This window comes from Lactuca virosa, chromosome 6, assembly GCF_052849685.1.
Source record: "Lactuca virosa cultivar CGN04683 chromosome 6, Lactuca_virosa_CGN04683_v6, whole genome shotgun sequence".
Lineage (NCBI taxonomy): Eukaryota > Viridiplantae > Streptophyta > Magnoliopsida > Asterales > Asteraceae > Lactuca > Lactuca virosa.
In genome coordinates, this window is record NC_136431.1 from 95,077,445 (window position 1) to 95,103,758 (window position 26,314).

Sequence of the window (26,314 nt, forward strand, 5' to 3'; positions counted from 1 at the left end):
CTCAACTTAACACTACGTCTATTCAATCATTCTTATCGTCGTTTCTGCTTCAATGCCTCATCTTCTATATAAACCCTTCTTATCTGTTAACGTCTACAACGTATGTATGTGTTTCCAAGGACGCACGTCACTCATTGTTTGAACAACAACTATGCCCATCAAATTCGATCGGCAAACACGTTTGGGAGACGCTCTGGTTTTTAGGTATGTGCTTTTTAAATATTGGGTTCTAATTTTGCTACACTCACGTCATTGTTAAACAAAATCTGCAAATTTACCCCTAATTCGAGAAATTGAATAGACTGTCATATTACCATCTAGGGTTTTAATTCTTTTATTCGCTATTGAGTTTTCGATTCGGTATTATCTCTTTCTCTTTTCTTTCGTCTCCGAATGTCTATCCTTCAGAAATCGATTTACTATTTCCCCTGGTTCTCCACTGGAAAATTCTTGGATTAATCAGCGACTTTTACATTGGTAACAACATCAATGGTTTTTCAGTTTTAGGATTTCTAAAAGAATTTTTATTTTATGTTTGTTATAGCAAAGGTATTTATTTCTTCTTTTGGTCGTGGTTGAACTGCTATCTTGATGTACATATAATTTGGTCTGTTTTCTATACAAGGCTTTTGGGCTTCGAGCGTTTTCTCATGTATTTTCAATTGGAATTGATGATGTTCAACTTGGGGTTGTTCTAAATCACCTATGTATAACGATCCCCCCTTTGCACCTATGGATTGAATCAATGTGATGGTAAGTTGCATCGTTTTGAGGGTGGGTTATGTGGATGTATTAGAACATTGTGAATTGGTTCTAGGCAACACATATAAAACAGGGATTTTATCTATAATAAAGACCAGGGTCTAGCCATCTTAGGGTAATTTGGGTATCTAAAACAACTATAGTTGAAGGGTTTTTATATAGAAGGTGAGGGCGTGAGGCGCTAATTTGAGGTAACTTTTTATGATATATTAGCAACGACATTGATTGAAATTGCTCATTAGGTTTGTTAATAAAAAGTGAATATGTTGTATTTATCTTTGACATACTTAATGATTGGTAACAAGTAATGTAGATTAGACATTGACAACTTCATCCCATTGGATCAAGATGATACTAAAATATTCTCACCGTCTGGGAGGAGGCAAATAAATCTTCATAATAACTTCTTGATCAATAAGTACAATTAGATCTTTTAAAGTACTTTGAAAACTACTTATGTTTCTTGAAAATTTTTGTCAATTTGGTTTAATTGTAATGGATTGTTCTTCTTTAGGAATAAAGTTGAAGCTCTCAAATTGTTTTATATGCAATTGTTTTCTTTTATTTTCTTTTCTAGGTTTGGCTTATGGAGTTCGTTGTAATGGATATCTGAAATCAACACGAATTAAGATGTTCAACTGATCTCACAGAATTTGCATGGCTAGAAGGTCTTAACCAAAATTTTTATTTCGTTCTTGTACAAAATAGTGGTAATATTTTTGGCATACTCTACAAGAAGAGACACATTATGTAGAGATATTGTAAAATTCACATATTTATGGCCTAAATCTTTGAAATGTAATGGTTGTAAGGTTTCTGCAAGTATAAACCACTCATTTGGTTGTTCACTTTTGTAGTCCTTTACCTGATACTAAACTCAAGTTCAGTATTGTTTTGGAAAATGCTTGAGTTTTTTTTTCACCATTGACATGTACAGTACAGTGTTCTAGCGCTTGACAAGATGGTGTTAGTTTATCATCCTTAATATGTACTCGTTCTTGTTTAAAGTGGAGAGTTCATTTACAGCAAAATACATAACATTATACTTTCAAGTTGTTTTTTTATACATTTGTATCATGTTGGTTATGTTTAAGTATTTTACTACGATTTTGTAGAGCTAACTTTTTCGACCTATTTTCATCTAACAGATAATAATGTGCTTCAACAATTCCATGTGGCAAGGTATGTATGTTTGGGAAAACGTTTAGTCCCATGTAATTCATAATATTTTCCTGAAAGAAGTACGTTTGTCTGCCGTTACATTATTTATGTAACGTCCTTTTGTTTCTTGTTTTAAGATAATTAAAGTAGGGGGCATGTGTGGTAAAAGATTTTTCATGTTACTATCATTATTTCCTAAAAACCAATTGTTACCAGTGGGCAAGAAAGTTAATCAGGGAAATGACCAAAACATCTGTTAAGAAAAATGCTAATTTTTTTGACATATGGTTATTCTAGAAATGTTAAATGTTTTCCTTATCATTATGCGGCCGTGCGGGTATTATGACATTAGAGATAAATGCTTTCTTATTACAAACTATCTACCAAAAGATATATCTCATAGTGACATTTAGGTTGTTTTGTGTTGTTTATATTAGATATCTTCTTTCCTTTTTTAAGTATAATTTAGTCCGAATTCAAACTTGTGAAAACATCTAACCAGTATACGCATTGTATTTTTGGTTTTTAGCTGTAATAATAATGTAAATTCATTTTCTTACCCAAAATAGAAAATATACTTACATTTTCTTACCAATAAAAACAACAATATTACTTAATTCCACTTATGTATGTCTTTTTTTGGTAATTTCAATTCAATAAACATCTATATGTGCATTTGTATGTATTTATTTTCTTATTGTTTTGAAAATTGATTTAAGAATATCGCTTAATATTTACATATGTATGTTCTTTTTTAGTGGTGATTCAACTGTAACTTTTCTCATAGCATTTAGAAAATTTTAAAAAAATCATGGCATACATAACCTCCATCGTGCTTTGAGAGCATAAGCAAACATATTATAATTGAGGCGTTGTTCATACCTATGAATGCATACAAGAATATCAAGCACAATTTAGTTGTTGCTTATAACAATATAATATTATTTTGTTTTTCTTATTCAAGTAATTTACCTTGAAATCCATCTGTTTATAACATTATACTTTCGTTTTTTGGTTAATTGCACAAGATACTTTATATAATAGTACCTTTTGTGGGTCGTGTTTAGCACGGGCCTCAAACTTTTTCAATATATATATATATATATATATATATATATATATATATATATATATATATATATATATATATATATATATATGTTATGAATTAAGCGTAATTAATGTAACTATAAATCAAACCAAACTAGTAAACTTTGATAAGAACTTTAATTGAGAAGAAAGAATATTTAGAGAGAATATGAAAGTTATATCTCTTATAACTTGTGGTGTGTTTCATTCTTTACAGTGGAGGGGTATTTATACTACAAATTTTACTAACATATAATTGTAACTAGTTAGAAATGTTGACAAATTTACCATGCACCAATTATTATGTCATCCACCAATTATTTACAACATCACCAATTATTTACAACACTCCCCCTTGGATGACATCATTTTAGCATTCAACTTTGACGTACTGCCTCATTAAAAACCTTGCTAAAGAAAACCCAGTGGGAAAAAAACTTTAGCGAAGGGAAAAAGAGTGCAGTGTATAGTTTACTCCCCCTTATTTAGACATCTGTCACATTATATTCTATGCATATGTCGCATTCCGATGCCATGGACATGTTTCCTGAAGATTGCAGTAGGAAGTGCCTTCGTAAAAAGGTCTGCTGCATTGTTACTAGATTGAACATATTTGATTTCAACTTGATGGTTCTTTATAAGCTCTTGAGTGTACTCAAAAAACTTTGGAGGTATATGTTTTGTCCTGTCGCTCTTGATATATCCCTCTTTCATTTGAGTGACACATGCTGAGTTATCTTCATAAATTAAAGTTGGGCATATATCCTTTTCAAGTCCACATGAAGTTAAAACTAGTTGTGTCATCGATCTTAACCATATACATTCTCTACTAGCTTCATTTAGTGCAATTACTTCAGCATGATTTGAGGATGTGGCAACAAGTGTTTGCTTTTGAGAACGCCAGGAAATTACAGTACCTCCATTCATGAATACATATCCAGTTTGAGATCTAGCTTTATGAGGATCAGACAAATAACCTGCATCTGCATAACCAATCAAGCCTTGTTTTGAATTGTTAGGGTAAAATAACCCTAAATCACTAGTTCCTCGAAGGTATCGAAAAATATGTTTGATTCCATTCCAATGTCTTTTTGTTGGGGCTGAACTAAATCTTGCTAGCAAGTTTACAGCGAAAGAAATGTCAGGTCTAGTACAATTGGTAAGATACATAAGAGCTCCAATTGCATTTAGATATGGTACTTCTGAACCAAGGACTTCTTCATTTTCTTCGCATGGACGAAATGGATCCTTGTCAATATTTAATGATCTAACAACCATTGGAGTGCTTAAAGGATTTGCATTTTCCATATTGAAACGTTTCAAGACTCTTTCTGTGTACTTTGATTGATGCACAAGTATTCCGTTAGGCATATGCTCAATATGTAAACCAAGACAATATTTGGTTTTTCCAAGATCTTTCATTTCAAATTCTTTCTTTAAAAGTTCAATCACTTCAAGGATTTCTTTATTCGTTCCAATGATGTTTAGATCATCAATATAGACTGCTATGATCACATATCCAGATGTTGTTTTCTTAATAAATACACATGGACAAATAGTGTTATTTTTATAACTTTTACTTGTCAAATAATCGCTTAAACGATTGTACCACATGCGCCCAGATTGCTTTAACCCATACAAAGATCTTTGTAATTTTATAGAATACATTTCTTTGGGTTTTGCACTTAACGCTTCAGGCATTTTAAATCCTTCAGGGATTTTCATATAGATATCACTATCAACTGATCCATACAAGTAAGCTGTAACAACATCCATAAGACGCATCTCTAAATTTTTAGATACTGCCAAGCTGATTAAATATCTGAAAGTGGTTGCATCCATTACCGGTGAATAAGTTTCTTCATAATCAATTCCAGGTCTTTGAGAGAAACCTTGAGCAACAAGCATGGCCTTGTATCTTACAATTTCGTCTTTCTCATTTCTTTTTCGTACGAAGATCCATCTATATCCTAATGGTTTCACAACTTCAGGTGTGAGGATAATGTTCCCAAAAACCTTTCTCTTGTTAAGAGAATTTAATTCAACTTGCATAGCTTCCTTCCATTTAGCCCAATCATTTCTTCTTTGACATTCAATGACAGATTGTGGTTCGGGATCATCATTCATAATATCACATGCAACTGAATAAGAAAATATTGCACCTATATTGTCAGTTTCATTTTGGTCACATATTCTATTTGTCTGGCCATAATTTAATGCATCATCCTCCTTTCCTGGGGGAATTTGAATAATTCGTGTTTCTCCAGGAACACTTTCATCGTGATCTAGTGTATTTTCTGCTCCTCTTCTTTTTCGTGGGTTCTTATCCTTAGAACCAAATGGCCTTCCACGCTTCAGACGTGTTTTAGACTCTTGAGTGACTTTATCATCAGATTGTCCATGTGTAATGTCAATTCGAGCTGGAACATTGACAGCTGGTATATATGATTTAGTCAACCTTTTTGTGTCAGTAAATGCATCAGGTAATTGATTTGCCATTTCTTGGAAATGCATTATCTTTTGAACTTCCATGTCACATTGCTTTGTGCGAGGGTCAAGATGTGATAAAGTAGGCTCATGCCATGACACATCCTTTTCCAGAATCTTCTTTTCTCCACCTAATGATGGGAAATTTGCCTCATCAAATTGACAATCTGCTAGGCGTGCTGTGAAAACATCACCTGTTAATGGTTCAAGATATCTTATAATAGAGACTGACTCATAACCAACATATATTCCCAACCTTCTTTGAGGACCCATTTTTGTCCGTTGAGGTGGTGCAATAGGGACATATACTGCACACCCAAAAATTCTCAAATGGGATATATTTGGCTCTTGACCGAAAGCAAGTTGTAGTGGAGAATATACATGATATGAACTTGGTCTCATGCGTATCAATGATCCAGCATGTAAGATTGCATGGCCCCAAACGGAAACAGGAAGTTTGGTCCTCATTATCCATTAGCTGGAGACGTTTAATCAGTGATTCAGCTAAACCATTTTGTGTGTGTACATGAGCAACTGGATGCTCAACAACAATTCCTACAGACATACAATAGTCATTAAATGCTTGTGAAGTAAATTCACCAGCATTATCAAGTCTCACTCTTTTGATAGTATAATCAGGGAAATGTGCCCTTAATTTAATAATTTGGGCAAGAAACTTTGCAAATGCCATATTACGAGTTGATAATAGGCAAACATGAGACCATTTGCTGGATGCATCTATTAAGACCATAAAGTATCTAAATGGTCCAGATGGTGGGTGAATCGGTCCACATATATCACCTTGAATTCTTTCTAGAAATCTAGGTGACCCCCTTTCAACTTTCATTGGAGAATGTTTTATAATTAACTTTCCAAGGGAACAAGATGCACATGGTTTTATGATATTGGATTGAGGAAACTTTTGGTCCTTCAATGGATGCCCGTGTGTATTCTCAATTATCCTTCACATCATTGTTAATCCTGGGTGGCCCAACCTATCATGTCATAAACTGAATGTCCCAGGATCACAATGTTTTCCTTCTACTACCATATTTGATTCAATCATATGTATATATGTATAATGCAGACCAGAATCAAGTGTTGGTAGTTTTTCAAGCACATGGTTTTTGTCTATAATATACATATATTTCTTATTTTCAATGGTCACAGTTTTTGTGTCATAACCTTTGAAATATATGTCATTGAAACTTAATAAGTTTCTATTAGACTTTGGAGAAAATAAGGCATTTTCTATACAAAAGCTTGTACCATTTGGTAATATAAAATGGGCTTTCCCGGTTCCCTATATCAAGTCTGCAGGACCTGATATTGTATGTATGACTGTTTTTGTTGGTACTAATTCTGAAAAATATTTCTTTGATTTCAGAATAGTATGTGTACTACCACTATCTGCTATACAAAGATCTCCAATCTTTTCTTGGTGTTGTGCTCCAGTTGGACTCATATTAAACTTCACATATAAAAGGAATAATAAGTGAATAAACATAATCATAATTATTATTAAAAAGAAAGCTCATTTATTGTAGGAAACACATTACATGAAAAACAAACGAAGGAAAAACAGTTTTACTAGAACAATAATAGATTTTTTTTCTTTTTAGTTTATGTCTTCCATGTCATTACAGAAATCAGCAACATTTAGCGGAGTGAATTCAACATTATCAATGAGGTTTGCTTCTTTTCCTTTTCCTTTAATGTACTCTTGATAAAGTTGACAAAGATGTGCAGGTGTGCGACAGGTCCTTGACCAATGGCCTGTACTACCACATCTATAACATGAACCATCAGATTTTTGTGATGTCCCAGTGTCATGTCTTGCCACTTTGGCCTTATCTTGTGTGTGGACATTGTTTCTTTATGAATATTGGTAATTATTTCTTTTCTGGCCACGACCACGATTATTACCTTGTCCACGACCAGAATTATGGTTCTGATTATGGCTTTGGTTTCGATTAAAATAGCCACAGCCTCGCCCTCGACCACGACCTCGCCCTCGTCCACGTGTATTGTTTCGATGACCATCAATATTTGTAGCATTTGCTTCAGGAAGTGCTACTGATCCCGTTGGACGAGATTCATGGTTTTTCATTAAGAGTTCATTGTTTTGCTCTGCAACGAGCAGACATGCATTCAGTTTAGAATATCTTGTGAACTTTTGCATCCGATATTGTTGCATCAAAGTAATGTTTGTTGCATGAAATGTTGAGTAAGTTTTCTCCAACATATCTTCATCAGTAACCTCTTGTCCACAATACTTGAGTTGTGAACATATTCTGAACAAAGCTGAGTTGTATTCATTTACTTTCTTGAAGTCTTGAAACCTTAGTGTTCTCCATTCATCTCTAGCATTTGGAAGTATAACTTCCTTTTGATGATCAAATCTTTCTTTCAAAAGATTCCAGAGAATACTTGGATCAGTAACATCAAGATATTCAAATCTCAACATTTCATCAATATGCTTACAAAGGAAAACTTGTGGTTTTGCTTTGTCTTGTGCCAAGCAATTATTAAATTCATATATAGTATTTGAGATACCCATGGATTCAAGATGCATTTTTACATCTATCATCCATGGCACATAGTTTTTCCCACTAACTTCAAGTGCTGCAAACTCGAGCTTTGCAATGTTGGACATAATGTAACTATAAATTTTAAACAAAATTAAAATTAAAATTAAAATCCATTTATTTCAATAAATATTACACAAAAAAGAAGCGGTAAGGCTAACATTTCATATAAGCCTAAAAGTAGATGAAATTCCATATTATCTTCGATGTTAAGGATTGGGATGAAAAGTAACATGACTATTATAGTCATGATTATCACAAAAGGATGAATCATCTTGAAGCTTGATTTCTTGAAATTGATTTATTTGATAGAAGAGAGAAATATTTGTTGTGGGTAAAATAAGCAGGGTAAAGATGTTTATTTATGGTAAAAAAAATATAGCCGTTGTTTTTGCTGCTTATAACCGTTGCATATATATTCCCGTTGTGTATATATGTATATGTATTTTATAAATCATATAACAAGACTTATAACTAATACATAACTTTACTAATTAGAAACATAAATAAATATTAGTAAATGTTTAAATAAAATTATGAAGAGTATCTAAAATATAAATAAACATTGACATGTATAAATAAATATAATTTAAATGTTAGTATGCACAAATAAAAGTTAGTAGCATAATATAAATGTTAGTATGCATAAATAAAAGTTAGTTGCATAATGTAAATGTTAGTTTGCATAAATAAAAATTAGTTGCATAATGTAAATGTTAGTATAAAAATTAGAATACATAAAGAAATGTTAGTATAAGAAATAAAAATTGTTAGTAGTCCATAATGTATAAGTTTCATTAATTCATTAGTATTATTATTATTTTAATATGATTGAAGTTTTTATAATTAATAGTGTTTTTAATAAGTAATACATACATTGATTAAGATAGATGTGATTTTCCACTTGTTTAATAACCTTGATTAGAGCTTTCGTGTTGATAACGTGTTATGAATTAAGCGTAATTAATGTAACTATAAATCAAACCAAACTAGTAAACTTTGATAAGAACTTTAATTGAGAAGAAAGAATATTTAGAGAGAATATGAAAGTTATATCTCTTATAACTTATGGTGTGTTTCATTCTTTACAATGGAGGGGTATTTATACTACAAATTTTACTAACATATAATTGTAACTAGTTAGAAATGTTGACAAATTTACCATACACCAATTATTATGTCATCCACCAATTATTTACAAATATATATATATATATATATATATATATATATATATATATATATATATATATATATATATATATATATATATATATATATATATATATATATTCTGCAATATACATCGCCCCTTGATCATGGAGGCTTCCCAAATATCATTAAGACTTGTAAAGTCTTTTTCAAAGGTGGAGGGTTTGTCACAACATTTTTTGTTAAGAGTACTCCCTCGGTGGTTGGTGCAACAAGTTCAACTTCGTTTTTGTATCAAGGAGAATTATCGAGACTACTCTCCATAATAATCTCCCATCTAATTGTTTGTCTCATGTTCTAGTCCATAAAGATCTAATAACATTAATAGACTTTTTGTTGTTAGAGACAGTCGGTAAGGTTTATGGGACAATCTCGTCTATGAGACAAATACTCCTGAGATTTGACAGTTTTTTAAGTCCGATGAAGCTATACGTTAGATCTTTGGGACATGATTTAGCTATGTTTGGAGGGACAAATGGTTTGTCTCGAGTGACATATGGCACAGTACGCTGATATATTTACCAAAGGACACCCATCTTTTTTATTTCTTGATTTCAGATATATTCTAACAAGTGCGATCAAGACCTTACGTGCTGACTACGAAGATGTTAGACGAGTTGCATTTGTATTGTATATATGTTAGTATTTTAGTGTGGCCCAATATATAGTCTATCCACTTATTAATTATGGAAAAATATCACGTTCCACTAAGTATTGATAGGTAGGTTGATTTAATCATGATATGTAGGTTGAAAATTGCAAAATTGGAGAAAAAAAATATACTAATTTACATAAGAATTGGATAAAATGAAAATGTGAGTAGTTAAAATTTTTTTAACATGTATTTCTAGTCTTCTAGTCTCTAGATGCATGCTTCATACCACAGCAATTTTTCAAACATGATTTTTAATCTCTTTGATAGTCACGTACTTTCTTGAGACAAGTCTCTCACTCTCCATCATCGTGCATGCTTCATACTAAACCTCTAGGCTCCAGCAACATTTCTCAAAGTTTTTTATTTCATAAATACAAATGGGCATCTTATTCTCCAAAGGATGGACGTTTAGTAACTTTACATATTTTATTTATTTTATTGTTTTTATAATTAATTTAATATAATTAATATGATTTTCTATCAGAATTTTTATTGCATAATATTTGCAGTGGGTCGAATATAAAAACTGTTTTGTTTTATAAATTTGTTTCAATTTGATATATATCATACATAACATATGTTCGGTTTCAAAATTTATTTTTCTCTAGGTCTTTTATAAGTATATTTTTATAAAATATGTTTTTCATACTTAATATTGTTGGAATATAAAGTTTAACAGACGTTCGAACTGATCTGATCGAAATAAACTATAAGTGTTTTTTATTAAACTTGATACCCTAAATATTGTCAGTTTTATAGACTAATTACACCGTTATAATATTCATAAATCATCCGGTTCTGTTAAAAGTTCATCATAATTTATTTTAATATAAATATCACCAAAATATAAAATCAACCAATTTATTAGATATCCATAATTCATATTAAACGATTTTAGATAAACTAATAAAATAACCTTAAACCTACGACTCTACCTACAATCAATATTTTAATCAAAACTCATAATATCATTATAAAAGTTGATAACTATTTATTAAATACGAAAACATGATAACTATTGAATAACATTATAAAAGTAAAAAAGCTATAGCTAATGATAATGACAAGTTTAATTCACCAAGAACATAAGCAATAAATTTTAGAAAACGGTTCACATAAAAGTTAATTTTGACGAAAACAATCCTAAGTTCCTGATTTTTTTGAGAGAGACAGTCGAAAGTGTGAATTTACCAACTTTTTAAACATTTCATTTATTGCTTCTTTTTACATGAGCTATACTACAGTTGACAAAATACAAAAATAGTATTAAAATATGCCAATTTAAGTATTTTCTTTCCACATCTTTTAATAGTTATTTTCTTCCGACATTACAAAGATAATGGTTAGAATTACTTAATTCTATTATATTTTGATACCTATTTCACATTTTATCGAATATAATAATTAAACTCAATTCTTCCAGTATTCACCTTTGATCAAGTAAATAATCATTAATCCCTTAAAATCGCAATCATTGCAAGTTGTAAATTTGTACTATACAACACTATCAAAGCTTGTACCACATTGAACATGTGGACATAAATGCATCAATGACTTGTACAATGCAACATCATTACACTTCTTCAAATCATGCGCTTGAATCCAACAATTATTTTTTTAAAATGCAACAACATAATTTTCAAATAAGCCTAAAATTCAATGTAATGTTAAAGTACATATAAGAATAGCACATATGTATGTACATTTTGTTTCTCAATTTACTTTGTTCTACTTGTTACTCTTTTAATTGAGCCCAACAAAGGAATTCTCATCTACAAGCCCACATCCGCCGGTAAGCTGATCTCCAAAAAATACAAACTACAAAATATAAAAAAAATATACATTCATTGTACCATCCAAAACACAGACATATCAAAATATTGTCAGCTTTGGACAACCCTGTCCTGAGAACTTCGTAGCAAGTCACCCAACATCCGTTCTTGTAACATCCCATGTTATGAGACGCACGTACCAAGATATTGTCTGCTTTTGGAAAACCCTAAATGGTTGGTATAACTTTCCAGGGGTCACCCACCCTGGTAACATCCCATGTTACCCTTGGGAAGTTCTCATACAGGGTAGCAGCAGACAATATCTTGGTACGTACGTCTGGTAACATTTACCAGGATGGGTGAAACCCTGGAAATTCTCATACAAGGTTTGCCGTCACATGTTACCAAACGCGCATCGCGCATACCAAGATATTGTTTGTGCTTTGGGCTACACTGTATGAGAACTTCCAATGGGTAACCTCATCCAGGCACATACAAAGATATTGTCTGCTTTGGGCAATCCCAGTCACCCAACCCAGTATTGTTCTCGCTCAAGCACGCTTAACTACAACGACAGATATAAGGAATATTTAATTGGAGGTTAAAAGTACCTTGCAGACATGAAGGCCATGCCAAAGAAAACGGCCTTAACAGCTTGTTTTTGTCCGGCATAATCAAATGCTAACGGCAACATTTCATGAAGCGTTAAAAAGGCCATAACTCCACCAACTGTTTAACCGAAAACAAAAATTCAATTCAAGAGATTATTGATTTTTTTTTTTAAATATTAATTGAAAAAAAAGGAGAAGAATTTGATACCTGCTCCTAACAAGCCCTCAAGAATCTCGGGATCTAGGTTACTTGGGAAGAGATATGCTACATGATGTCATAATTATTAATAAATAATAATTCATGAACTGAACTAATTAACCAATAAAAATGGAAAATTACAAAAAAAACCATTATATTTTGGGCAATTGTAAGGTTCAACCACTTGTACTTTATTTCTTCCAAACAAACCATAAAAGTTCCTTACATTTTTCCAAATTAACCATTTTGACATAATAAGTCAAAATGAATAATTTGGAAAAACGTCTGAAACTTTTATGGTTTAATTGAAAAATAATAAAGTTTTAGTAGTTAAACTGCAAAATTGCTTAAAATATAATCGTAAAAACGAGTTTTCTACTCAAAATTCATTAATTTTTTTAGAAAATGTAATTACTCATATTTCTTATTTCATACCTACAATAATGACACCCAAAGGCTCAGCAAGCCCAGAAACTGTTGCCAATTTAAACGCCTGCCATTTGCTGAAAAAAAAACAAAAATTTGTTACAATATAAAAAAATTTGATCATTATAAAAAATAAATCCTTAATTTTATCATGGAATATAAGAACTTAGAACTTAAAAAATGTATTCATTTATATTAAGGAAAAGGTTATCTACCTTTGTGTTGCAAAGTAAACAGGAAGTGCAACAGCAACACCCTGTTAAAAAAAATATATAAAAAAAAAAAAAAGTAAAGTAAACACAAAATAATTTTTTTATCAAAAGAGTAAATCTTGAGTTCAAAATTACCTCTGGAATATTGTGTAAAGCAATAGCTAAGGCTAAGTTAAGGCCAACACGAAGACCCTATAATAAAACACATGCAAGAAATAAAAATGAAGAATTTTTTATTTCAAAAATTTTAAATCAAATTGTGCATTTACCTTTAATGATCCAAGGAAAACAGCCATTCCTTCTGGAAAATTGTGTAAGCTTATGCCTGTAATTGATAAAATAAAGAATTATCCAAAAAGACATGAATATAGAAACAATATGTGATATATCAAAAAGATTTATGATTATTAATAATGAATCTTGGTATATACCTATATGGAATATGGAATATCATATGAACTAAAATTATACCATCTAATTGATTCATTTTCTTGAAAACTTCAATTCAAATTGAAAAAAAAAACAATGGATAAAATGTAAAAAATTTGTTTATAGAGAGAATAATATTTACCTACTGCTGTAATAATTCCACTGAATAAAACTTGGCGACGATGTTTTTTCATGACATCTTTGCCCCCTTCTTCCCCATATTTCTGTAATCATTTTATAAACTTTTTCAAGAAATTAGCAAAAGCAACAATTCAGGAGGATATATTTTATAGAAAAAGTCAAAATGTTTGACCTTTTTACTTTTGGAGTCTGCTGTGGGAGCAAGTGATGGTTCTGGAATAAAATTAGCAATTATCGCGAAGAAAATAACACCTCCAAAGAACTGTGTCAAAACTCAAATCTCAAAAGGGTTCTTTTAAAAAAAATAACAAAATATGGATTCAGAAGGGTGTTTTTGTAATTTTAAAATGGTATGACTCACCCAAAGATTGCCTTTTAGAAAGCCAATGGAATTCATGGCATTATGAGCTAAATCAAAGAAAGATATACTTAGCATAAGACCTGCTGCAAAACCCTGCATAAATAATGCAAATAGATTTTAATGTTTGAGATAAATGATCAGAAATTGATTTTAAGAAATTATGTTTTTTAAATACCTGTAAAAGTCCAAGCATTTTCAAGTTTGGAGCCTTGGCTAGAATTACAAAAAGTGCACCTATTCACCATGATTGTAGATTTTGAATTTAGAAAGCAAACATGATATATTGTATATATAGGTGCACTTTGACTTTTGGAGTCAAACTGGCTGATTCTCAACTTTTGGATTTGATTCCGATTATAATGTTTTTTGAGAAGAAATTAAGAACCAGATGAATGTTACAAATTAGACCACGTATAGGAAAATCTATGTTACAGGTTGTTAACGCAATCTATATTGATTTTGAATCTGAAAAGTACTAGGTTTGACTTCGATAGATTAAAGTCTAGATCATTTGAGTAAAGACATAAAGTTTGTCTTTATCGACTAGAGTACAATCCACATACTCGGACTAATTCATCTCCAAGTAAAATTGAAACAATTTCTAAACCCCATTGTTGAATATGCAATTCGCAGTTAAACCTCAAAAACCCTATTAACGGGACTGAGTAAAGAACAGTTCTTCACCAAATTCAGAGTACCATTTGGTAAATAGAATTAACAATAAGTATTACTGAAACGAAATTGATGAAATTGTAGGATAGGGTTAGTGAGTGACAGACCTAAAGATGTACTTAATCCACCAACCATCGAGAGAGAAAGAGCAACCAACACCTGCGAGTCCATTCCTCGATTTCTTTCAGGAATTAGGAACGAAGAAATGGAGGAAATAGAAAAGTTGGGAGAATCAGTAGTTTATGAAACTTGTGATGAAACGATTAATGAGCTTGAATGTTGTTTATAGGGTTACAGATGGTGGAGGCAATCGGGTGCCTTCGGATGACAATGTGCGAAACTGCTTACAGCAAGTCTCCGGTTACCTCCTGCCCCAAATTGTTCCATAAACCACTTTTATTCCAATTCTATAAGCCAAAGCAATCGTCGTGTACCTAATAAAAGAATGAGGATATTCTTACATTACAAAAATAACATAGTTATTTATTTTTTTAATTAATGCCAGAAAAGCTTTTTAATGTTTGGATTTACCCTTTAGTGACTTTTGAGTTCAATAATGTCTTAGGTTTTGTTTAATTTGTTCATTTATGCCTTTTAACGTCTAACACCCATTTTCCAAATTGGATCAATGGATGGTATAAAGGAGTTAGAGGCATGGTTTTTTATGAAAACCATATGTCACGACGTGACATGAAGGGTGTCACAACGTGTCATGACAACTAAAGATCGCGTGTCTGGGATGGTCGTCACGACGTGACAAATGGAGTGTCACGACGTGACAACAGCTATAGCCCAAGCCCATGATATTTAAGGTTTTCTCCAGATTTAAAACCATTAACTCGTGATCTAGGGCGCCCTTTTCAGTCTCCAACCTCTCTCAACGAAACCCTAGCTCCATTTCATGTTTGTGAGCTTGTTTGATTAATTGGTGGCCTTGTTCTTGGCTTATGATGAAACTTGAAGAAGGATGAACGTCATTGTGGTGCAAGGAAGCAAGGAGCTAGCTTGGATCCCTCATTCCCTTCATATTTTGGAGTTTACATCTTGATCCTTGTTCTTATTGTTTCAAGTGTGGGCTCATTTAGATTTTATTTGGTCCCTTCCATGAATGCTCTTGGAGTTTGAGGAACTCCAGAGCTCGTTGTGACTCTCAAATGGTCCTTAGATTTCTAAGAAAGAGAAAAGAGTCATGGTTGGAGCTATTTTGGGTCCATGAGCAATTTAGGGTCATATTAAGGACTTAATGGACTAAGGGTTGCATATATAGCTTTGGGATGGAGTCCTAATGGATAAAGTTGGAAACTTTATCCATTAAGTAGATGAAAGGAACTAGATCTGAAGTTATAGGCCTTGGTTTGAAGGAATTAAGCACTTAATGAAGATTTCGTCTTTTCTGACCAGAATTCACGACGTGACATAGGATTTGCCATGACGTGGTGATGCCCAAAATCACGATTGTTTTGTCTTTGCCTCCCCACGACGTAACCAAGGAATGGTCACGACGTAACGTTGACTTTTACTAGGTTGACCGTTGACTTTGTGGACCTTTTGACTGTTGACTTTTGACCAGTTTGACTTAGGGTCAAACTTGGAGTATTTAGGTTGTTAATTAAGGATTCATTTGTTTTGGTGATTAGTCGGTTCGCAGGATTGAGCAGTATAAGGTGTTAGAGTGTTGTTGTGCTTCTTCGTTTCTTCAGTTCATGTGAGTTTCTCACTATGCCACGTATCTCATTGTATATCCTTTGCATGGTAGGATAGAGGTACTGTTAGAGTACAAGTATGTTAGTGGCTCAAATAACTCCCTTGTATGTGTGTGCTATTTCGGACACTTAGTGTCTTGGTATCATAAACTAGTAGGGTATTTGTTAGATGTCATTTTATGCATATTTTAAGGTAGTTTTCATTATCATTTAGCATCATATTTTGTACATTTGCATGTCATTTATATAAATAATGTTCAGCTCATGTCTTTCGTTAGAATTCTCGTACTGGTCATGTTTTTATGTCAATTTCAGATAGTTCGAGTGGAGCAGTGCTTTGGGAGCAGTTGGATGCGTGTTTTTGAGCTTAAAATTGATTAATAACTTATGAAGGATTTTGAGGAATGTTTGGAAGTTGTTTTGGTCAAGAAACATTCGATCAAATTGATCACACGAAGATAGATTCTACAATCTGAAACTAAAGGATGTTGCTGGCAACTTTGACTCTCTGTCAGTATTTTGACCATATCTCATGAACCATAACTTCGATTGACGAGATTCAAAATGTTCTGAAAACTAGACGAAATTTCGGACGACTTAGGAAAAACATGAGATTGCAACGCTTGTCCGTGCGATCGCATGGAGCCTTTAAGCGATCGCATTTATGGTCGTGACTTGTCTTCGAGTTTTTTTTGTGCCAAAAATTTATCTGGGAGAAAAAAATGAAAATATGCGATCGCAACTTTGCCTTATGCGATCGCATCTTTGCAAAAAAGTTCCAAAATAGCATTCTAATTCATTAAAAAGGCCTGAGACACGTTTTCTTAAAAACATGTGATCGCAACCTTGCCCCATACGATCGCATGCATTACCGTTTTTGTTGTTGGACGCATAAATAGACTCACATAACCTTCCAGTGAGGAGATTTTGTACCCTAGTCGACTCCTGAGGATCCGGACGACGAAAAAGACGATTTTGGAGGTGTTTCTTCTCCGATTTCAACGACTTTTGAAGATCTGAAGGCTGTGGATCGTCTCCTTTAATAAGATTAGTAATATTAGTTGTTTAATGTTTAATGCTAGTAGTTTTTATCAGATTTTAGCCATGTCTGGCTAAAACCCTAGTTTTCAGTTCTGCATAGACTAGTACTTTTCATGTGATTAGTTTTTAGATCTGATTTTTTTATTTGTGTTTCTATCTAGATTTTTTATTTTTGAGCTTAATGAATGTTTGATTTTAATTATTGTTAGTTTGATCACCTGGCTAGGGTTTTATCATTCCAGTTAGTTGGTTAATAGAATATGAAATTGTTATTGTCAACTGGTAAAAGTAACAAGTATCAGATTGGTTTCGTTTTGGGATTTAACTCTGATATAAACTGAAAAAATCATACATTTACGCTTCCGAGCTTGCGAGAAGTATCGGGTATTGCTGGGAATTTTACAAAGAACTTAAAGCAATTTTTCTGATTGAGCTTGTTTAATTGAACAGTAAAAAGTTAGGGTTAATTCAAAGAGCTTATTTTGGTTAACTAATTTAGGTAAAAAAAAAGATTATACTAGAGCTTGTTAGTTTGTCTCAGTACTAGCTTAGATAGAACACATCTCAAATAATCAGATATGAGCTAGTTGCATGATTAGGAAAGTCGAAGCACAATTGAAATCGTTTTTAAATTTGATTTTCGTTTAATATCACTGCAAATTTTAGTTTTTAGTTTAATACAAACCCCCCTTTTTATATTTTTGTTTCTTGACTAGATTGTGCCTTATGCAAAAAGGCATTGACCATTAGGCTGTGTGTCTGAGGATTTGATCCTGCTTCCCTATGTTATATTTTTAGTGCAGCCAGCAGTGATAAAAATTATTTTTTTAATACGCGCGCGACAACGTGTTAACAAATTGGCGCCGTTGCCGGGGACACGATGCTTTCTAATAGTTTTATTGTAACGTCGCATTTTCACAACCAAAAATTTTCATTTTTATTAAAGTAAAAAATCTCAATTTATTAACCCATTAATTAAGAAAACTGTTTATTCCAAATTATATTAATTAAAAAATCAGAGTATTGTAGAAATGCAGAATCTTCAATGTTGCTAATGAGTGTGTATAGTCCCGCCTTCGCCTTCCAGCAATAACCGATGATACCTGAAACCATAAACAATTGGGTAAGCATAAAGCTTAGTGAGTTTCCCCCAAAATACCACCATATAAACAGATCACATATATAACGCCCGCAGATTCGAGCTAGTCAATTTAGAGACAATGAGCGTTAAAAATGACTTTTTGATAGAAGATTATTTAGCATAAATAATCTTAACCAAAGTTATAGGATTTTGTACATATAAAGAACGCTGAAATCCGAGTTATAACGAAGAAGTTATGACCCGTCGAAGTTTTACTGCTAAACCGGCACGGCACCGCGTAACGTAAAAAGTGAATTTTTGATAAACAACTTTTTAGTCTTAGAGATCTAAACGAAAGTCGCAGTAGATGTTAAACCGAAATCGTGCATATAGAGAACGTCCAAATCTGACTTTGTATAAGGAAGTTATGATTTTTCTAAGATTTGGCATTGATACAACTCAGAAATCGGATTTTAGGTCGGTCAACTTTTAGCCAAAATGATCTAAATGAGAATTGAATATCTCATTAATAGGATTTAAACAATAAAAAGACGGGCAAAAACGGAGTCTGTATGTAGAAGTTATGAATTGTATACGGTCGTTAACAGTGTAATCTTCTCAGACTAATTAATTTAAAATCGATCAAGAATTAGCCAATGGGGTCAAAAGGATAGTTGTAGATCTTGTCAATACCTACGCGTGGATATAAAGAACGTAAAAATGGAGCTTGTATGTGAAAGTTTTGATTTTTTAAAATTGGATGTTTTACCTGCGTCCGGCACCACGTGTCAGCACCAGACGAAGCCTTGGTGCCTACACACGGCTCGCGACGTCAGAGGCATGTCTCATAACGTGAGAGACCCCCATACAGCCTATAAATAAAGGCACAAATCTCTCATTTCTTCACACCAAACCCATTCTTTCTCTCCCAATACCCCCAAACCCTCTCTTCCATTCCCTAGCACTTCCCAAGTGTTAAAGGCGAGTCCCAGAGCGCCAGAAGGCTCCGAGAAGAAGAGCTTTCGGCTCAGAATTTCTGCCCATGCAGAGCCCGACTCCTAGTTAAACCCCTTTGTAAGTGAGTTATGTTTACCCTTCTTTAAGTATAACTTATGTTTAAGTTCATTATCGTTATTATGAACCTATAAAAAATATATGTGCTAATTATTATAAATTATACAAAGTGTTATTATAATACCTTTTAACTGCTCTCGGTACGGGGAATCTGGTTTGAAGGGCCGCATAGGGTTGTTGGATTTCAGAATAGCTTAAATGCCAAAATGGTCCTGCCCTCCGGTGTTTCATGTAAGGCCCCTGTCTGTACATAGTAGTTGAAAAGTATTGTTTAACACTTATAAAACACTATCGCTCGTAGACCTTGAGCTAATTAGTCGCAATAAATACTAGACTAAAAATTAGCAATAATAATGCTAAGTTTCGTCGAAGGAAAAGACGATTGTTAGAAGCGAAGCGCTGTCCGAATTTCGAGTCATCACTTTAACAAGTGAGTGCATAGTCCCTTTCATGAACATGATTTTAATACAAGTATTGATTAAAGTATTAAATATATGTTTGTTTGTGAAATATTTGTTATTGCCTGAAATACGTGTTAAGAGCATATCTGATAATATATGATGATTTAGGATACAAAACAAACCTAAATTAATTGAGATGGATATCGGGTAGTATCTACTTATGAGTGTGAGTGAGATATACACGGAGGGTCGAACTTTAATATTTGTCATTGATCTGAGAGCATGGATCAGACATAGTCATTTGTCCTTAGTCCGAGAGTATGAAGTGGACATAGTTATTTGTCATTAATCCGGGAGCATGGATTAGACGTATTCAATTGTCCCTAGTCCGAGACTATGGAATGGGCATAGTTATTGATCTGAGAGCATGGATTAGACATACCTGATCCGGGAGTATGGATCAGTTAAAGAGGTTAAATTTCGATCCGAGAGTATAGATCGTGTCGTTGTGAGGATCGACGGGGTGGGGTCAAATTGTTTATATGAGGTGAAATTGTATATATTGTGAGTTCTAAAACACACACACACACACACACACACATATATATATATATATATATATATATATATATATATATATATATATGATATAACATTGTGGGATTGAAATCCCTATGTACTCACCAGGTTTCCCAACCTGATCCACTCAGTTTATTTGTATCACAGGTATCGATACGAAGACACATTACAATGAGAGATTAAAGGAGATGTAAATCATTGGTGTAAATGAATGTAACGTCTTTTTATGCTTATGTTTATGTATTGACAATGACATCCCAAAGTTTTAATATAAACAAAATACATTTCTTCGGAAATGCTTTGGCAATATATTTATCATGTTTTCTGGGAACAAATTCCGCAATATTATTCTTCAAAATGGATACTCTGATTTTTAAATAAGCGTAAATAATTTTTTTTAAATGACTGTGAATTTGGGGATGTCATAGTTGGTATCAGAGCATTAGTTTAATCGAACTAGGAATTGTAGGAAATTTCTAGACTTCAACTTAAAATGCTAAGCGATGATCATGAAGAGTGTGTCTAATATATTTTAGGTAGTACACCTGAATAGACACAAGCACTAGCTTATTTAGGGAAGATGCCTAAATTGCTTTTATGTGCTAAATGATTTGTGATGCTTTATGATGCCATTATTTGATCGGATCTATGGTCTGTTGCCGACCGGATCTGGAAACTTTATGTGTTCAGATTTCTAAACGTTTAAATATGGTATTAGAACTGGCATATAACTTTTCAGAGTGATAAGGAGATTTATACGTCTATCGTAAATAAAGATTTCCTATCTAAATTCTCGCATCTGCACACCGAACGTCTGATTTGGTGTATAGATCGACATGGTGGGAAGTCGAAGCGGATTTGTAAAATCTAATGGAAATGCTAATGCTAATCAGCGGTCTGTGATTGAGCATGCACCAAAGGTAGCAGCTGCACCTGAGCCAATCACGATGGCAGGAGTCCAAACAATGATTCGTGATATGATGGCCGAACAAAGGGAGGAGATGAGGCAAATGCTGCTTGATAAGGATGAACCTACTGTACGCATTGTACAACCTGAACTGAACATTGAACAATCAGATTGTCATATTGTCAGTAAAGCTGAGCCACGAGTGGTTAGAAAAAACCAACCCAATTGAGGAAATGATGGACGTGGATGTAAGTACAAGGATTTCATGGCATCCAAACCACCAAGTCTTTCTGGAAGCCCAATACTGATGGAAGTCATGGATTGGATCTCCAAGATGGAGATGATGTTTGAAAGTTGCGACTGCAGCAACAAACAGAAGACCGTCCTCGCGGTAACACTATTGAAGACTGGGGTATTAAGCTGGTGGAAGCTACTAGCTGATACCATATACAAAGGAGAAGCTAGTAAGATGTCTTGGGTGGACTTTTTGGTGCAACTGAGAATGCAGTACTGCTCTGAGCAGGATCTTCTAGAGATCAACAATGAGTTTCAGAATCTAAAGAAGGGAAGGATGAGCGTCACCGAATATGCTACAAGTTTTATGGAGAAAATGAAGTTTGTTCCTTATTTGGTTCCGACTGAACTCTCCAAGGTTAACAAGTTTGCTAATGGATTGCCAGTATACTTTGGTCCGATGGTCAAGCAAGTGACCACTTTGAAAGCCGCCGTCTGGGCATCCAGGAATGTTGAGACCCAAATAAGGAAAAAGGGGTCTAGAGAGAGCTGAAGTTGGTGAGAAGAAGAAGTTTGAGGGATCTTCAAGATCCGACAAGAAAAATAGGTTCCCGAAGTCTGATCCCAACAAAAGAGGTATGGGGATAACAATGAAGAAAAGTGGTGTGACAAGTGTAGAAGGAAACACATTGGGAGATGCTCTAAAGATGTGGCCTGCTTCAAATTCGGGAAGACTGGTCACTATGCCGGCGAATGCACGACCAAGGGAGAAGTCTGCTTTAAGTGTGGTGAAGAATGACACTTCAAGCAAGACTTCCCAAATAGGGAAGGAGCTACAAAGCCAAATGTACCACTGAAGCCAAAGGCAAGAGCATTCCAAATGATCCTTAATGAGGCAGGTGACAATGCAAGGGATCAGAGTGAGGATCTATATATCCGAAGATCGGGATATAAAGTAGCTATATAGATAGTATCATGTGGTGTAGCCTAATATAAGAGGCATAGTGTAGGGTGAACTTGAACATCTTTGTAATCGTTTCAAGAAATAATATAAACCTTGGTTTTGTTATCTGGTGTGTTGAGTTGCTATATGATTTTATTATGTGGTGACTTGGAGAAGTGCGAGACAATACTTGGGACGAGTATGAGTAGGTGTGAAAGGTAGTAGAGGCCTCTACTACCAGAAGCACTGGACTCGCACTTGGATCAGGGAAAGTCAAAAGGTTACCCTAGTGGTCATATCAAATCGAGTCCGACTAAGATAAGTATGTTACGTGGTTCAGAGAACCAAGTTCGATGTAGCGTCCGACTTAAGCCAGAAGATTGAAGTGAAAATAATCGAAGCAATCAATAGAAGTATTGCGATCGTTGTTAATGTAAGAAGCTTGTTGCTAGAAGTGCTACATGCTAGAATGTGATTATATCACATTAGAACCAAAAGGAAGGTATATTCCATTCTAGAATCTGACTCAAAAAGACATGAGTCTAAGCGCTGTATCATACATTGAGAGGTCATTAGAACATAACCCATCGATATGTTACGATAATTGAAGGAAAGAACCTATCTTAAGTTAAGTTTGTTAAGAAGAAGAAGGAGTCTCCAATAAGGATCAAGTTTGTAACTCGAAGGTTACAATTGAAACTCCAACATAGTACTAAGAGCAGGGTTACAGATGGTGGAGGTAATTGGGTGCCTTCGGATGACAATGTGTGAAACTGCTTACAACAAGTCTCCAGTTACCTCTAGCCCGAAATTGTTCCACAAACCACTTTTATTCCAATTCTATAAGCCAAAGCGATCGTCATATACCTAATAAAAAGAATGAGGATATTCTTACATTACGAAAATAACATAGTTATTTATTTTTTTTAATTAGATTGAATTAGGGCTAATGCCATAAAAGCTTTTAATGTTTGGATTTACCTTTAGTGACTTTTGAGTTCAGTAATGTCTTAGGTTTTGTTTAATTCGTTCATTTCTCCCTTTTAACATGTAGCATCCGTTTCTCAGATTGGATCAGTGGATGGTATAAAGGGTCAGAGGCATGGTTTTTTAGGAAAAACCATATGTTACAACGTGACATGAAGGGTGTCACGACCTGTCATGTCAACCAAAGATCGTGTGTCCGGGATGGTCGTCATAACGTGACAAATGGAGTGCACGACATGACAACAGCTACAGCCCAAGCCCATGATATTTAGGGTTTCCTCAAAATTTAAAACCATTAACTCGTGATCTAGGTCACCCTTTTCAATCTCCAACCTCTCTCAACGAAACGCTAGCCCTATTTCATGTTTGTGAGCTTGTTTGATTAATTGGTGGCCTAGTTCTTGGCTTATGATGAAACGTGAAGAATGATGAACGTTATTGTGGTGCAAGGAAGCAAGGAGCTAGCTTGGATCCCTCATTCCCTTCATATTTTGGAGTTGTTGGAGGTATAAAGTTCACATCTTGATCCTTGTTCTTCTTGTTTTAAGTGTGGGCTCATTTAGATTTTATTTGGTCCCTTTCATGAATGCTCTTGGAGTTTGAGGAACTCCAGAGCTTGTTGTCACTCTGAAATGGTCCTTAAATTTCTGAGAATGAGAAAAGAGTCGTAGTTGGAGCTATTTTGGCTCCATGAGCAATTGAGGGTCATATTAAGGACTTAATGGACTTAAGGTTGCATATATAGCTTTGGGATGGAGTCCTAATGGATAAAGTTGGAAACTTTATCCATTAAGTAGGTGAAAGGACCTAGATCTGAAGTTATGGGCCTTGGTTTCAAGGAATTAAGCACTTAATGAAGATTTTGTCTTTTCTGACCAGAATTCATGACGTGACATAGGATTTTCCATGATGTGGCGGTGACCAAAATCGTGATTGTTTTGTATTTGCCTCCCCATGATGTAACCAAGGAATGGTCACGACATAATGTTGACTTTGACTAGGTTGACCGTTGAATTTGCGGACCTTTTGATTGTTGACTTTTGACCAGTTTCACTTGGGGTCAAACTTGGAGGATTTGGATTGTTAATTAAGGATTCATTTCTTTTGGTGATTCGTCGGTTTGCATGATTGAACAATACAAGGTGTTAGAGTGTTGTTGTGCTTCTTCATTTCTTCAGTTCATGTGAGTTTCTCACTATGCCACGTATCCTACTGTATATCCTTTGTATGGTAGGATAGAGGTACTGTTAGAGTACAAATATGTTAGTGGCTCGGATAACTCCCTTGTATGTGTGTGATGTTTAGGACACTTAGTGTCTTGGTATGCTGTATTGGTAAGGTATTGCATGTTGGTCGTATGGTACTGTTAGGAGTTATGTTTGGTTAGGGTAACTGGGGTAGACTAGTTATCAGGATTACATATGACTGACCAACGAAGGTGTAACATTCCATTTTAAATTAAATAAAATAAGTTAATAAATAATAATCCCTAAACCCCGAGATGCAAATTATATTATTTTCTGATGTTATTGTAGCCCTAATTTCGGAATAATTTAGCAAGGCGTTGGTTTTGGGGGTTAAATGATATAATTTGGACTTTAGGGGTTAAGAGTGTAATTTTCGGACTAGTTTGTAAAGAATTTTGAAGGTTGAGGGCTGTTTGGTCAATTATGGATTTAATTTGAAAAGGATTTCGGAAGTCAGGGTATGATTGGTAAATATAGGACTAAAGTTTAGAAGGTTTTGTGGAGGAGGGACTGAACTTGGAAAAAGGAGCATGAGTTTGAAAGTAATAACACGGGACTTGAACCCGGTGATCTTTCCTTCCCGTCTTAAGGTCGTCATTTCCAAACCCTAACCCTAACACTTCACCAACCGCCACCCACATGACCTCTCCAGCCGGTCGCCGCCGCCTCCTAGCCGTTCTTGAATCCGGAAGCTACCGAATCCCAAACCACCGGTGTGACTGCGTCAACGACGAAGAGCTTCACATGGGTGGCTGGAACCGTGTGACGAGGCTGTTACTTTCGTCCGTGGGCGAGGATGTGACCCCTATTCTCCGCTGCGACCACTCCTTCTCCTCCTCCTTTTTTGTTAATGAGTTGTCGCTGTCATCGCTATTCCGAGCAGCGGTTGCGGTTGACGCCTTTTCCTCCTACTGCCATGTGCCACCGCGAGGGTGGTTGTGATTGGATGCATTTCCATGCAACAGCTCGGTGGTGTCTTCGCTCGTGTGTAGGTGTGTTGCTTCTGCTAAGTCGGATGCGAGTGTGCTCTCTCTATTGGCCGGAAAAATGTGGGAACCACCATGGCAGCCCACCATGGTGTCCATTATCTTGCTGCCATCTCCCGTCACCACTAGCCACCGTGGGAGGTGGTTGTGTGTGTATTTTATGGTGTATTTAAGTGTGTGATATATGGTGTGAAGTTGTATGTGCAATATTTGGTCGGAACACCCACCACCATCACCGTGAGGTGGTGGCTGCCGCCACCGGCCGCTGTGTTGGGTAGTGGTGTGCATTTGTGTGTGATTGGATTGCTATTTAGGATGCTTGGACTAGAATCATAACCACCACCACGAGGTGGT

General features: G+C 34.4%; 1 protein-coding gene across 1 annotated transcript; it reads right to left on the reverse strand.

The window, feature by feature from the left end:
- Nucleotides 1–11,550: 11,550 nt before the first annotated feature.
- LOC145118496 (ZIP metal ion transporter family) lies at nt 11,551–15,194 on the reverse strand. The gene is made up of 12 exons (XM_079054199.1): nt 14,885–15,194; nt 14,281–14,339; nt 14,106–14,198; nt 13,917–14,006; nt 13,746–13,827; nt 13,444–13,499; nt 13,310–13,366; nt 13,178–13,218; nt 12,972–13,039; nt 12,546–12,602; nt 12,338–12,455; nt 11,551–11,772 (listed from the first exon to the last, which is right to left on the reverse strand). Exons 1-12 carry the CDS (start codon nt 14,946–14,948, stop codon nt 11,727–11,729), a joined length of 831 nt encoding a protein of 276 aa, XP_078910325.1. The 5' UTR covers nt 14,949–15,194; the 3' UTR covers nt 11,551–11,726.
- Nucleotides 15,195–26,314: the final 11,120 nt, after the last annotated feature.

Bases quoted from the DNA above. Each gene is read 5' to 3' on its own strand.
- LOC145118496 (XM_079054199.1), bottom strand. From the start codon at position 14,948: ATGGACTCGCAGGTGTTGGTTGCTCTTTCTCTCTCGATGGTTGGTGGA. The intron at 14,007-14,105 runs GTGAGTCATACC...GTTTTGACACAG, and splicing joins TTCTAAAAGGCAATCTTTGG to TTCTTTGGAGGTGTTATTTT. The intron at 13,040-13,177 runs GTAGATAACCTT...TTTTTTTTTCAG, and splicing joins GTTTACTTTGCAACACAAAG to CAAATGGCAGGCGTTTAAAT.